The 12874-nt window shown below is 37.5% G+C and overlaps 1 protein-coding gene across 1 annotated transcript in view; it reads left to right on the forward strand.

The window, feature by feature from the left end:
• LOC128739159 (uncharacterized) overlaps window positions 1-12874 on the forward strand; it is a 247517-nt gene that overhangs the window by 196254 nt on the left and 38389 nt on the right. Inside the window, exon 6 of the mRNA XM_053834580.1 lies at window positions 961-2256. Coding sequence (XP_053690555.1) covers window positions 1636-2256 — 621 coding nt within the window. The 5' untranslated portion in view covers window positions 961-1635. The remainder of the gene's footprint in view (window positions 1-960; window positions 2257-12874) is intronic.

Here is a 12874-nt window from a genome sequence, read left to right on the forward strand (position 1 = left end):
GACGAGTGTTTTCATGTGTTTTTTTTTCTGGCCCAACTTGGACTCGCCGCGCAAAAGTAAGAGCAGTATTATCTTCGTTTAAATATTTACACGATTATAGCCATTCGCCTTGGGTATATGTAGGCCTCGTGCTGCCCATGCAATGAAGGCTTTCGCAGCAAGCAGCTAGCGCGGTTGCAGTGCACGGTCGGTGCAGCTTTTGTCGGATTGCCGTGGAGTAATTTAATTTTCCTCCCTGGTAGGTAGCTAGCACAAGTTGAAATATACAGCCTCGTATATTGTTTTGATGGTTGTATATTTTTTTCTCGGATTGTTTCGTGAATTATATGGTGAAATTGGCCGGAGGTGTTACTCAGAAACTTTTTTTTTTGTGTTTTTATCTGACTCAAATTTGGCCGTTCGTGCTGTGTTTTTATAATTTTACGTTATTGGAGAATTGGCTTGAACGTCGGCTCAACAGCATGTTCTTCAACTGGGGTGAATTCGTACGAAGAACTTATGTACGAATCGCTAAATAGTGCATTTAAGCAAAATTTGACTTACTGTTACTTGAATTGCTGAAAAGTTTTATTCAGATGCACTCGGTATACAATTATTTTCTTCAAAAATGGTCGTATTGAATATTGTTTGTTAAACACACCCTAATAGTAACAATTCTCAAGTACAAATTGATGTCTTGATAGTAAAAAAAATTATGTAAGAGGGTATAAAACATGTAATTGATCTTCAGTCAGGATAAAAACATTTTCTTTCAATATTTTCACAAAAACAAATTGTTACTGGCATTGACGGAATCCAACGTGAGACCAAAATTTATTCACCTTTTATTTAGTATCAAGAGCAGATCTTGGTTTAGTAGTATATTCTTCTTAATTTCTACTTAATTTAATTGCAGCTGTACTATCACAAACAATATCATACAATAACAACTATATTTTTTTCTGTTTCATTTTCTTACAGAACGAGAACAACACTTCGTCACGCTACATCCAAGCAAAAAAAAAACATCAAAGGAATGTCATGCGTCCGAATGACGAAGAAGTGATGTTGAATTAAGCAATCGCATAAAATGTTGTGTTGTCACTTTCACAAAAGTTTTCCAACCACAACGGCAGCAACGGAACAGCAACAGAGCAAGTGAATTTTCCGTAGATTGTGAAACCGTCTGTTTGCGTGTCTTAGGAATTAAATTCTTTCGGTTTGCTTGCCGAAGGCGAACCGCTCAGTTCAGTTGGTGTGGTGTTTATTTTACGGCTTTTCGTGCAGTTCGTGCTTAATGATGAGCTATATTAAACGCGTTATAATACCGCTTGACAGTTTGAGGATTAAGACGGGAAATGAGACTAAATATTAGGTAAACGAAACAGAAGTGCTTCTTACCGTGGTGCTATAATCGGGCGGGAAAGGTGATTCAAAAATCTGATAACGATCAAACTAATCCGAAAGCTTCCAGAAGGATAAAGCGGGAAGGAAAATAGGCTCGTGTGGTTAAGCGTAGATATTCTGTAGCGAGGACACAGCGAGCGCGGGACGACCGAAGCGGAGTAGCCAAACATACAAAAAGTAATTATAATTTCTACCACTTCTTCGATAAGAATATTATGCCAAAGTGTTGGAAAAGTAAACCGACGGGCTATGTTTGTGATGCTGTCAGTTCGCACAACAGCCACCGTTCGTGAACGGCCAGCCGAGACGGTCAAGAAGGCAATCAACATAAACCAGATTATCAAGCACATCAACAACCGCAAGGTTAGAAAAAACCAACAGCAGCAGCAGCAAAGGTTAAACAACGCGAAACCAACCGATTGCAACGACAAAAAGCGCAGCAACACAAGTGGCGAAAGCGACGACAACAACAACAACAACAACAACAGTAGCAGCAGCATTAGTAAGAGTAACAACATCACCATCGACAGCAGCAACAAAAGCGACGAAAAGAATCTACGCAGGGACAAGAACAGTTACCAGAAGCCAATCGATAAGATCGATAAAACATCGATCCAGTTCATTGCACCAACGACGCCAATTAGTACCACGACGACCCACGGTCCGGGCCGGCTGGTACAGATTCCGGAGAAGCAGCAAAACAAAGATCACCCCGCAGTTACGGTTAGCACACTAACCGCGACCACCAATTCGGTTTCCTCGGAAACGGAAAAACAGGACACAAGCCAGAACGACCAGCAGGATCAGCTCCCGAAGACCAAGTTTCTGCTGCCGGAGTTGAACAACTTCCGCAAGCCACCAACTGTACAGGTGAGAGTGCCCGCACAATGAGTAAAATTTAATCAATAAAATTAAGGTTCTATTTACATTTTTTGTTTACCAAAGGGCTATTACATAATCTGTTAACGAAAATGAAAATACAAAATCAACCTTTCTGATCTCGTAGTGAACCGAAAAAAAAGCTTCGGAGGGGGAACGAAACACTGAAACTGTAACTAATCTAGACGAAATTGAAAGGATTTATCAACCAAATAAATATTTTCGGCTTCGAAGTTTGCGTAGCCTGCCAGCTGCCCAAGATGAGGCTTGCAGTGAATCGAACAAAAGCTGTCCTGAATCAACAAAGCTGATGCTATAACCTGACATAACCTCTCCTAAAGCTATGGCCTAACAAAACATAATCTATATGATAGGCAACGTAACGTAACATATTATGATACGATCAGACTCTTGATTCGTCACTTTGATGTGTTTACTGTCTAGCGACGATGATGCTTTTAGAGCCTTCCTCGCTCTATTCTGGTTCGTTAATATTCCAGCTCCGTCTCGTGACTATCCAACTTCTAAAGAGAGTGTATGCCATCATCTTTTCTGGGTGCCGTTACGTGCTTTTCCGCTTCGTTGCCGTGGTTTTTTTTCGTGGTCTTGAACGGTTTATAAAGGACTTCGGCTTTTTGCTTTAAAAGAGAGATCTTAACTGCGTTTGTTGATAGGAATTTTTATGTACCTACGAACATTCTAATTTTCACTCGAAAATTAAACTTGAGCAAGATAATATTCAGAATTGAAACGAATGAATTGAACGTATTCGATGCAAGAGTTCTCGGTTTTAAGTGAAAATTGGTTTTATATGACAGTCACTGGAATTTTATACTGTAAAATTGTTTGTAAAATTATCATAAGTGTTTCTATATTTTTGGTAAACGATTTTTAATTTTTAGTGTCCTTTTAAAAGCGTTTCTGTATACGCCATTTTAAAGCATTGTGAGAAATTTTTTAGAAATTTTAATCAAATTCAAGAAATTTTAATCAATTATATTTCGATAAGATGATCGCAAACTTCTTTGTCGAATATATGGGTTTTCAACTCGAGCAGACTTTTGAACGAAATTATCATGTCTGTTAAATTTAATTATATTACTTACTTTACTTCAGCTATCGAGCCTACGTCGGACAAATTATGGTTCTCCAGTATCGTCGATCCTGACCCATCCAGCGTCGCACGAATCAGCTTAACTAGTTTCGTTGGAAAGTCATATTCTACAGTAACCAGCCATAGCTCATTTCGTTTAACTGAATCGTACACCGCCTTAAAGTCAAGAAAGCGTTGATGAGCTTGCAAGTTGTATTCCCGGAACTTGTCTAGTAACTGACGTAGAGTAAACACATGATCCGTCGTGGAGCGACTCTCTCGAAAATCATATCGGTACTCACCGACGAAGAATTCCGCTAACCTAACAGGAGAGGATACGAGAAATTACCATATAGGCAAAATTGAGTAACTTTATCTTTCGATAGTTTTTACACTCGAGTCGATACATTTTTAAAAATATAACAATCATTTCTCCGGCATTTGTTCTTCCCCTCAGATACTGACAATGTGGTTCCGGATATTCTCCCTGCTTTCCGCTCCTTTCAACAACGTCTGAAAGTGCTCTTTCGACCTGAGAGCAGCCACCGTTTTGTCAGTGATTGTCAGTAGTATCATTGCATATCAGAAACTGTGTCGTTTCTGGCGAATCGTTTCTCTGCTTCGACGAACACGTGCTCCTCGTACTTGCGCTTTTTAGACGGTGTATTCTTTCTTCCACATCTCTAATACAGTTCGGCAAGGTTACCTAAAACTTACACACAAACACAATGAAAGAGTGGTCCCACGCTGAAGTAGTGGACGAAAAATTTGATGTCAGGAAAGTACCGTCCGTCAACCACGACATAATATTGATCTGGAAGTTAGAGTCTCCACTTGAATGCCTCCGAATGTATGTTTCCGAATATTCAGAAGTGAAAAGTACTAGTACTATAGTACTATACAGTTTGCCATTCCTCTCTTTTGATCTGCGCATTTGCATCTCCGATGACAATTCTCACGTCGTAGTTTGGGCATTCGTCCTCGTCTTTGATATCATCGAATTTGTTGTTTATCGGTGCATAAACGTTCCGCTTTTTTACCGTCACCATAGTAAATGTGGTGCTAGAATGAACGCGGTCCATTGCACTCAACTTCTTTCCATCGGAATTTGGCCATCAAACTTCCTGAATAGCAACGATCTCCACGCCTAGTCGCTGTAGTTATCGAGCAAGCAAGCCAACTTGTGCCATTTTATTGGAAGGTTCGAACATTTCAGGTACCGAGTTGTAATAGTGGGTGCACCAGTAATAGTAATAGTGGGTGGGTGAGGAATTCGGAACATTTCTGTGGGGGTTGAGTGTCGTAGATTATCGCTTATCCCAGCTTCAGAACATGCCTCGCGCTATTTACCATCTCGGCAACGATACATCGTGCTACCATCGCGATAAATGAGACTAGACTCCAAAAGAGCAGGTTCGTCATCGTGTTTGTAAGCATCGGTATCATTTACATTCCCAACGCGTTTGAAGACCTGACTACTGAGCCGATTCAGTCGTCTGCAGCTGGTTAAACGAGTAAGACTTGAGCGATATTTCGTGGCAATAATTTAGGCTTTCACATACGGCACATACTGGATCATTAAGAAGAACTATTTGTCATCCCTTTGGTTAGTGCGGCCCATCTTACGACCATTGATCAAATGGTTAGGTACGATGATTGTTGATGAAGCAGATGGTTCGGTACGACTATCGATGAGCTAAATGATTCGCTACGATCATTGTTTGATGCAGTATATGGTTCGGTACGACCATAGATGAATTTAAAGATTCAGTACGATCATTGTTGATGAAGTGTAAAGTTCGGTACGACCATAGATGAAATAAATGATTCCGCATGCTCATTGTTTAACCTTCTATCTGAACAAAAAAATACTTACGTTGTCTCTACATTGTGGTCAATTTGATCCCAATATTCAATAACTGTCATGTTTCAACGAAAACTGCACGGATTTTCAAATTCCTAGATGTTTTGGAAAGGCAATTGGATGGCAACTGAATGATAAAATTATGAATGGTGACTTGGCGGGGAAGACTTTTTATCAGGAGGGGTTGTAGTAAAAATAGATCAGATCAGGAGGGGTTGTAGTAAAAATAGATTTTTTTTTTTTTTTTCAAATTTTAAATCCATACCACCTGGTATAATGCTTCCTTCTACAAAAATATACTCGAAAACGAGATCTTCAATGCTACGTGTGGCATTTTATAGGATTTGCTCGCTAGGTGGTGCTTATCCCAAGAAAACGATCTTTTTGATCTCAAAATTTTGGGTTCTACTCGTGTAAATCGTTCTTGTTCTCGTTAAAGTTGATTAGATAGACAAGGTATGAAGTGAACATGTTCCGGTGGTAGATAAAACCTTGGTGAACGGTTCCGAATTCATCCACCAGATGGTGTAGGTAAATAATGATCGTAGGTAAGCATGTTGACATGCAAGTTGCTTGTCTTCGGTAAGGTTGGCTCGATGGATTAGATTCATTCTATGATAGACAGTTTAGCACAGTATTTAATCACCAGGTGGTGCTTATGTGCGTTTTGTTTTCATTTTCTTTATTGAACATGAACTTATTGTTTAGACACGAGGTTGTCGATATCGACCATCATGCATGCATCGGTGCATCAGATGGATGAGATCTTTACTTAAAAAGTATTAGCTATATGGTGTGAACCTTATCTTATTTTTCATAATTTCATCATTTAAACAGAGGCAGAAATTAAACAACAACCACATTGCGTTGGGCATGATACCGGAAGCAAATGAGTACGTCACTAGCACCACCTGGCGAGTGAACTTTGCACTAAAATATTGAAAATATAATGGATCTCGACTATTTGAACAATTATACTGTAGACAAAAATCTTACATCGAGTCAGTATTCTAAGCAGCGATAAAAAAATTTAAAAAGAATGAAGCACAAAGTGACACGTAGTGATCAAATTTGGAATCAAACTTTTTGTCATTAGTTTTATCTATTACAAGACCATGTTTACTGCAAATCTTGTTTATTAAACATACTTTTCCGTGAATAACGATTTACACGAAGAGAATTCAAAAAATTAAAATAAATAAACCTTTGTTATAGTATAACAAAGGTAAAAACTTGATTATTCTCGCATTAACGCCACCTAGCGAGCAAATCCTGTAAAATGCCACACATGACTTTGAAGATCTCGTGTTGGCGAATATTCTGGAAAAGGAAACGTTATTCTAGGTAATAAGGATTTCGTGATATAAACGTCACAAATATGAAAAAATCCTATTTATTCAATTTATTTTTACTAAAATTCCCCCTTGTAACAGGTCCCCCTCGCCAAGTCACCATTCATAATTTTATCATTTAGTCCATTTAGTCCAGGGAAAACTGGACTAAATCGGAAATCCGTCAAAGTAAGTTTTTCAACAAACTTGTTCCAAAACGTAAACTTTCGAAATTATTTGATCAAATATTCTCTGTTATAAAAGATTTCCGGTAGACAAACCTAGTCGCGAACTAGAAAGAACTAGAATAATTCTAGAAGAACTAGAAAAAATAAAAAAGTTCCAACTTCTTAAAGTGACTTGAAATTAACGCCTAGGTACAGATAAATGATAGATGTATATGGTTTGGTACGACCATAGATGAGCTAAATAATTCGGTACGATCATTGTTGAGGAAGTATGTGGTTCGGTACGACCATCGATGTATTAAATGATTCGGTACAATCATTGTTGATCGTGTGTTTCGGTGTTGTCGGGTTCGCGAGGTAAAACCTTCGATTAATCTCTAAAAAATACGCTTAGCACACTTGTGTTAAAATTTGAAGTGATTCGGTTCAGCCGTTTTCGAAAAATCTTGCTCACCTACTTTGAAAACACGGTTTTGAGAAACACGCGTTCAAAGTTTCGCGTTTCTTCTTCGATCGCTCCGACACGTTGTTACAAATATGCGTATAACTTCGTTAATATTTGACGGATTGGCATGAAATTTTCTGCAGCGTGCTCCGCTGCACTTTATTCGCCTTACTTCACAGCTGTCATAGTTATCACATTTCACTGTACCAGGATAGTCAAATTCGTTGACAACCCTGGAACCAAAAAGCATTAACATCCCAAGTAACAAATTCAATTTTAAGATGCACTTGAAGAGGTTTCCAGCATTTGCTCCTTAAAACCGAATATAAAACTTGCAACTCTACAAACTGCTTAAGTTTCGATTAAAAGATCCACATTAGTTCAATTTTCTCCTAGTTCAGACAATTTGACAGATCAGTTGTTTACGCTAGAATGTTCTTTCTTAAGGGTATGATTTCTCTTACAAGTATATACTGTTTTAAAACGGTTTTATGGTAGTATTGTTAAGACAAACCAATCTTGCAGAAGAATGTCATAAATTTTTGCCAAAACTATTGCTCAGTTTTAAGAAGCGTCGTTTTTGAGCAGAAATCAAGTATCCTTTAAAACCGCTTATAAGGTGAATTGTGACACTTATTGACATTTCAGTTTTATGGGTGTTTCTTCAAGTCACCTTCAATCATACTTCAGAAATGTTAATCAAATAAGATAGCATTCACTTGAGGAAAAACATTATAAAGCCTGAAAGATTTTGCAACGCTCTGATAAAACTATTATAAGAAATGCGTAAGACCAATTTGCTATTGAATTGTTACTTGGGATAGGCAATAAGTTAACAGTTTATTGACATTCCGGGCATTTGTATATAAGCTTTTTGACTGCCTAGATGTTGTAAATTGACTTCCGAAATTCTATTCAAATTCTTCTTATTAAAAATCAGTTGTAAGCATTTACTGTTACAGGGTTAGTAGTAAAGTAGCCGTATATTTTGCCAAAATAAGTTTTAAATAGCATTGAAGGTGTAATTTAAATGCTTGTTAGCAGCAATTAGATTGCACTGGTAATGCCTTTTGACCACCTGGGTACGAATGTACTATAACTCATTTTGCCTAACTGAATCGTACGACGCGTTGAAATCAGTGGTGAGTTTGGAGGTCGTATTGTAGTAACACTGAAATAATCCAGTGCTGACGTTCTTCTGAACGCAAAAATGTACTGCCGGTAGTTCCAGCACCTCGATTCCACACCGTGGTCTGACGTGATCTAGTAACACAATCCGTTAAAAACAGCACACTGTTAAAAACAGCGACGGATCGCCAATTCATACTACTCGTTAATACTGGTGGCTATGAGTGCAATAATCTCCTCTGTATATACCCGCCGAACCCGCCGTCGATGGATGAAGGATCAATAGAGCAAAATTTGTGCGAAATTTGCACACTCTGTCTGGAATGGTTCGCATCCCTAGCTCGATTATGAAGAATATAAAATGGTCTAAGTAAGCCAAACAGCAGTTTTACACAGAACACATAATTTGATATTAAAATTCAATGAATTTGTATAAAAATATATACAATGTTTTTCTAGGAGCATTCTAGAAAATCTAAATTTTTAGCCGAAATGTTGGATTTGATGAAAAGAATTATGCATTTTTTGTGTATGAACGTTATCACTGCTACCGGCATTTTAATTATATATCCAGATGTTTGTCTGTATTCCTCATTTCATCTTCATGCTGGATGAGCGAACTGTGGTGTTGTCACCCTGAAGAAAATCATGATTTTAATTATTTGTCAACCAACATTGCTCCCTGGAGCCAGGAAGTGCGGAAACTGGGCATCATTACGCTCATCGAGCTAGTACCACTTTTATAACTTGTCCTATCAAAAGGCTTCATGGTTGACAATACTAAATCCAGTACAAGAAACGTAGAGGAGTCCAGGAATAAACCCTGATGATTACTTATAATTTAGCTCTAATTTACTGCACAGCTCCCATAGTTGTCACATGACACTACTGTACCAAATAGTCAAATTCGTTGGCTAACCGAGAAACAAATAAGCATTAAAATAGGCAGTAAATCAACAGTTTTTTGGCATTTATGGCAGTTTTACTGCACATTGCTGTATATTATCTTTTAGACTGCCTAGCTGTTGTAAATTGACTTTCAAAATTCTATTCAAATTGTTCTTGTCAATAACCTGTTACAAAACAAGCAGTGTCAGCACTTACTCTAAGAGAGTTAGCAGTGAAGTATATGTTGCCAAAATAGTTTTTAAATAGCGTTTAAGGTGTAATTTAAATGCATGTTACCTTGCATTTGAATTGCACTCGTAATGCTTATTGGTTATCTGGGTATTACCAAGGAATCGATAACGGGGGTGGTCCGATTTTTATTTATCATTCTCTGACACCCGACCTCAAACAACCCGCTGCCATTATAGTATTGAGCACCCAGTAAACATTTTCATATGCATATCAGAGTAACAAATAAGTTATATGTACTTATATATACCCTGAAAAATCGTAGCTGATGCACAAAACTAGCATATGCGTACTAATTTGGAGGCCATATACGTACTACAAAATATACGTTAACAATCTCACTTTATGAGTCTTTGTATGCGATAAGATCCGACTCAAAGCGATTAGTTGTATAATGATATACAATTCTGTACTGGAAGTCGTAAGTCAATCACTTTTTATCGTCAAATAGGACAGAATATAAACTTGTGCGCGTTTCATTAGGCTATTTTTACGATCCTGAACTTATTAAAAGTCAATAACGATAATTTTCGTACATTGATATACGAGTTGGTGTTTGCTGGGCATGTTATGGACGTGCTTTCAGGCTAGCTAGTCGTCCAGATCCTTCTCAGATCTCAGCTTGGTTTTCGATTCTCTCGGCAACTTTTCAGTAATGTGCAGCAACTCTTTCCCTTAACGGTCGCTGCATTTTCAGCCGCATATGCCTAGATAACTTCGATTTACGTATTCCATAACGAAACAGTCATTCCAAAGCGAAGTGTCTGAGTTCCGTATAATCGAAATTCTCAAATTTTTGAACCAAATTTTGTCACTTTGTTTATTTTGGGCCAGCAAGAACAAAATCCAAGTTTAGCGCCGGCTATGCCTCCCTCCGATTAATGAGAGCACCTCACTTTTTAAATAAAAGACCCGTTTTTATCAAATCCTCTCATTTTCTTTTGCTTATAGCTCTGAAAATATTAGGAAACCAAATTTGCATCTTTCAATGAGTACAATTTTATCTCAAAAATTTCAACTCCGTCGTAGTCCCCAGAATTTTTTCTAGAACAAACACTCATCACCACGAGGTGTGCAGATTCAGAAATTTTGTAGGTCGATTTGAACGTTTGAATTTTTTCTCGGTTACTTCACGTGGAATGACCCATATTGGTCGCGACTCGACATTTAACGTACGGGACGATTCAAATATGACGTCCATCAAATTTCTGCTTTTTAGATACCCAGACCCCCCCTCCCCCCTCTGCCCGATTGTGTCACAAAACTCAAACTCCCCCCCTTTGGACGTCACACAAACTCAAAAAAATGAAAAGAAAATGTTGAAAGTAAAAGGTTTATAAAAAATCCTTACTGTTAAAGTTTAGTGTACGATTCATTAAAAGAAAATAACAGTCGCAAATTTTCCCGGAAAAGTAAAATTTAAATTTCCCGATTTTTTCGGATCTCAGCATCTCAGAGTTATATTTTAACCGAAATTATAAAAAGATTCCACATTTGTTTTGCTATTTGGTTTCACCCGACATTTGCAGATTTTTTGACAGTTTTTTCTATCAAATTTCCGACTGCTTATAATTTCATTAGTAAAGATTATTTCTTTGGTGCTTATTCTATGAACTACGAACCAGGACGTAGCCGCAACATGACCGTCAATTGCAAATTGTCACCTATCAATGTAGCAATAAAAATTTGGTTTCCAGGTGAAGTGCAGCGCTTCGCTTCAAAACAGGCTCCAATCTGCGTCGGTGAAGCAAGTTTCACTACATCATGACGATAGCTTTTAAAGTTCAAATTGTACTTTTCTCTCAAATTTTTAGCAAAAGGGTAAAAACTTTGAATGCAAAAGGTATGGAATAAAAAATCTAGTTAAAATTGAGTGGGTCAGAAGGAAAGGGGTGTAAGTGACAAAAAGTAAATTTCGAGAAAATCAGATCCAAAGTTAGCATCGTCTAGAAAATTCGTCAGATTATATAATAGAAAACTAATGACGCACTATGGTTGTGTTAGCTTTACTTTATTAAATTCTATTGAAATCTTGGAAAACCACTTTGATTTTCGGGATTTATAAGATAGTTTTGAAAATGTTATTTGCACTTACACCCCTTTCCTTCTCAGTTATGCACTTGTACCCCTTTCATTCCAAGCGATTATAAGGAATTACTACTCGGAGTAAAAAGGGTGCAAGTGCATATCTTGGAATCATATTACCATCATCTTTATTGAAAGGTAGGTTAGCGGGCAGGCGGTAGTAGTTCAGGATTTTCTCGCTACGTGACGCTAGTGCATATGTGATATTTTTGTATAGGCTGTATCTTACACTACTGACTATTTAGAAAGTTGCAGTCTTCGGAAAGCTTGCTCTAATGACTGTCATCTCGAAAATGACACTGAAAATAGTTCAGAATATTCTCAACGTGCAGCGCTAGTGTATATGCGAACACGTTTTATTTGCTATAGCTTATAATTCAAGTAACCTAAGGTATTACTTTCTTAGGCAATGTTGTTTGAGTAATAGCAGCCTTGCAGATGGTATAGAAAATAGTGCAGAATTGCCTCACTACGTTGCGCTACCGTATATGTAATATTACAGTATACGCTGTAACTTACGCTACTGATTACCTAGAAAGTAGTGTTCTTCGACAAGTTTATACAAGTGATTGTCACTTTCAAGATGGTATGAAAAATAGTTCAGAATTTTGTCATCGACGGGGCTAGCGTATATGCATATACGTTATATATCATGATATGAGTAACCAAAAATATTACTTTCTTCGGGTAAACGGTTTTAGTAATAGCAGCCTTGCTGATAGTAGGGAAAATAGAACAGAAGTGTCTCACTGCGTGGCGACAGCGTACATGTAATGTACTTGTGTGGGCTGTATCCTGCGCTACTCATAGCTCATGATCTTAGTAATCTAAGAAATCGCTTTTTTTCGGAAATGGAAACATCGTTTGTCATCGATTTTCCTAGAATTCTAATTGTATGTAATCCCTAATTTGCCTGGTTAAAAAAATCTCATTGTTTGTTTCTCGCTTCCCCCCATCCCCTTCAGTGGCCTGACATCTTAAAATCAAAATATTCATAAAATATTTGTAATGGCCTAACTTCAGAACGGCTGAACCTAAGAAATAAGTTTATATGACGTAGTTTGTTCAATGGTAGCCTGCTTAGAGCACTCAAATTTGTTCAATTTGTTATGCGAAGAATTTGATCTTTTTTTTAATTTTACAAAAATAAGTAAAAGTTGGAAATTTTTCAAAAATTGTCAGAATAAAACAAAAAATCCGATAGAATGCCCGTTAGTAGCTCTTCGCCAGATTTTAGAACATGTTTTAACTTATCATTAATAAAGATGAGTCGAATCTGAGGGGACATGTTTTGAGATAATTCACGTTTTATGCTTTTTATTTTGATTTTGCAAAGTT

Source organism: Sabethes cyaneus, chromosome 3 (assembly GCF_943734655.1).
Source record: "Sabethes cyaneus chromosome 3, idSabCyanKW18_F2, whole genome shotgun sequence".
Classification (NCBI taxonomy): domain Eukaryota; kingdom Metazoa; phylum Arthropoda; class Insecta; order Diptera; family Culicidae; genus Sabethes; species Sabethes cyaneus.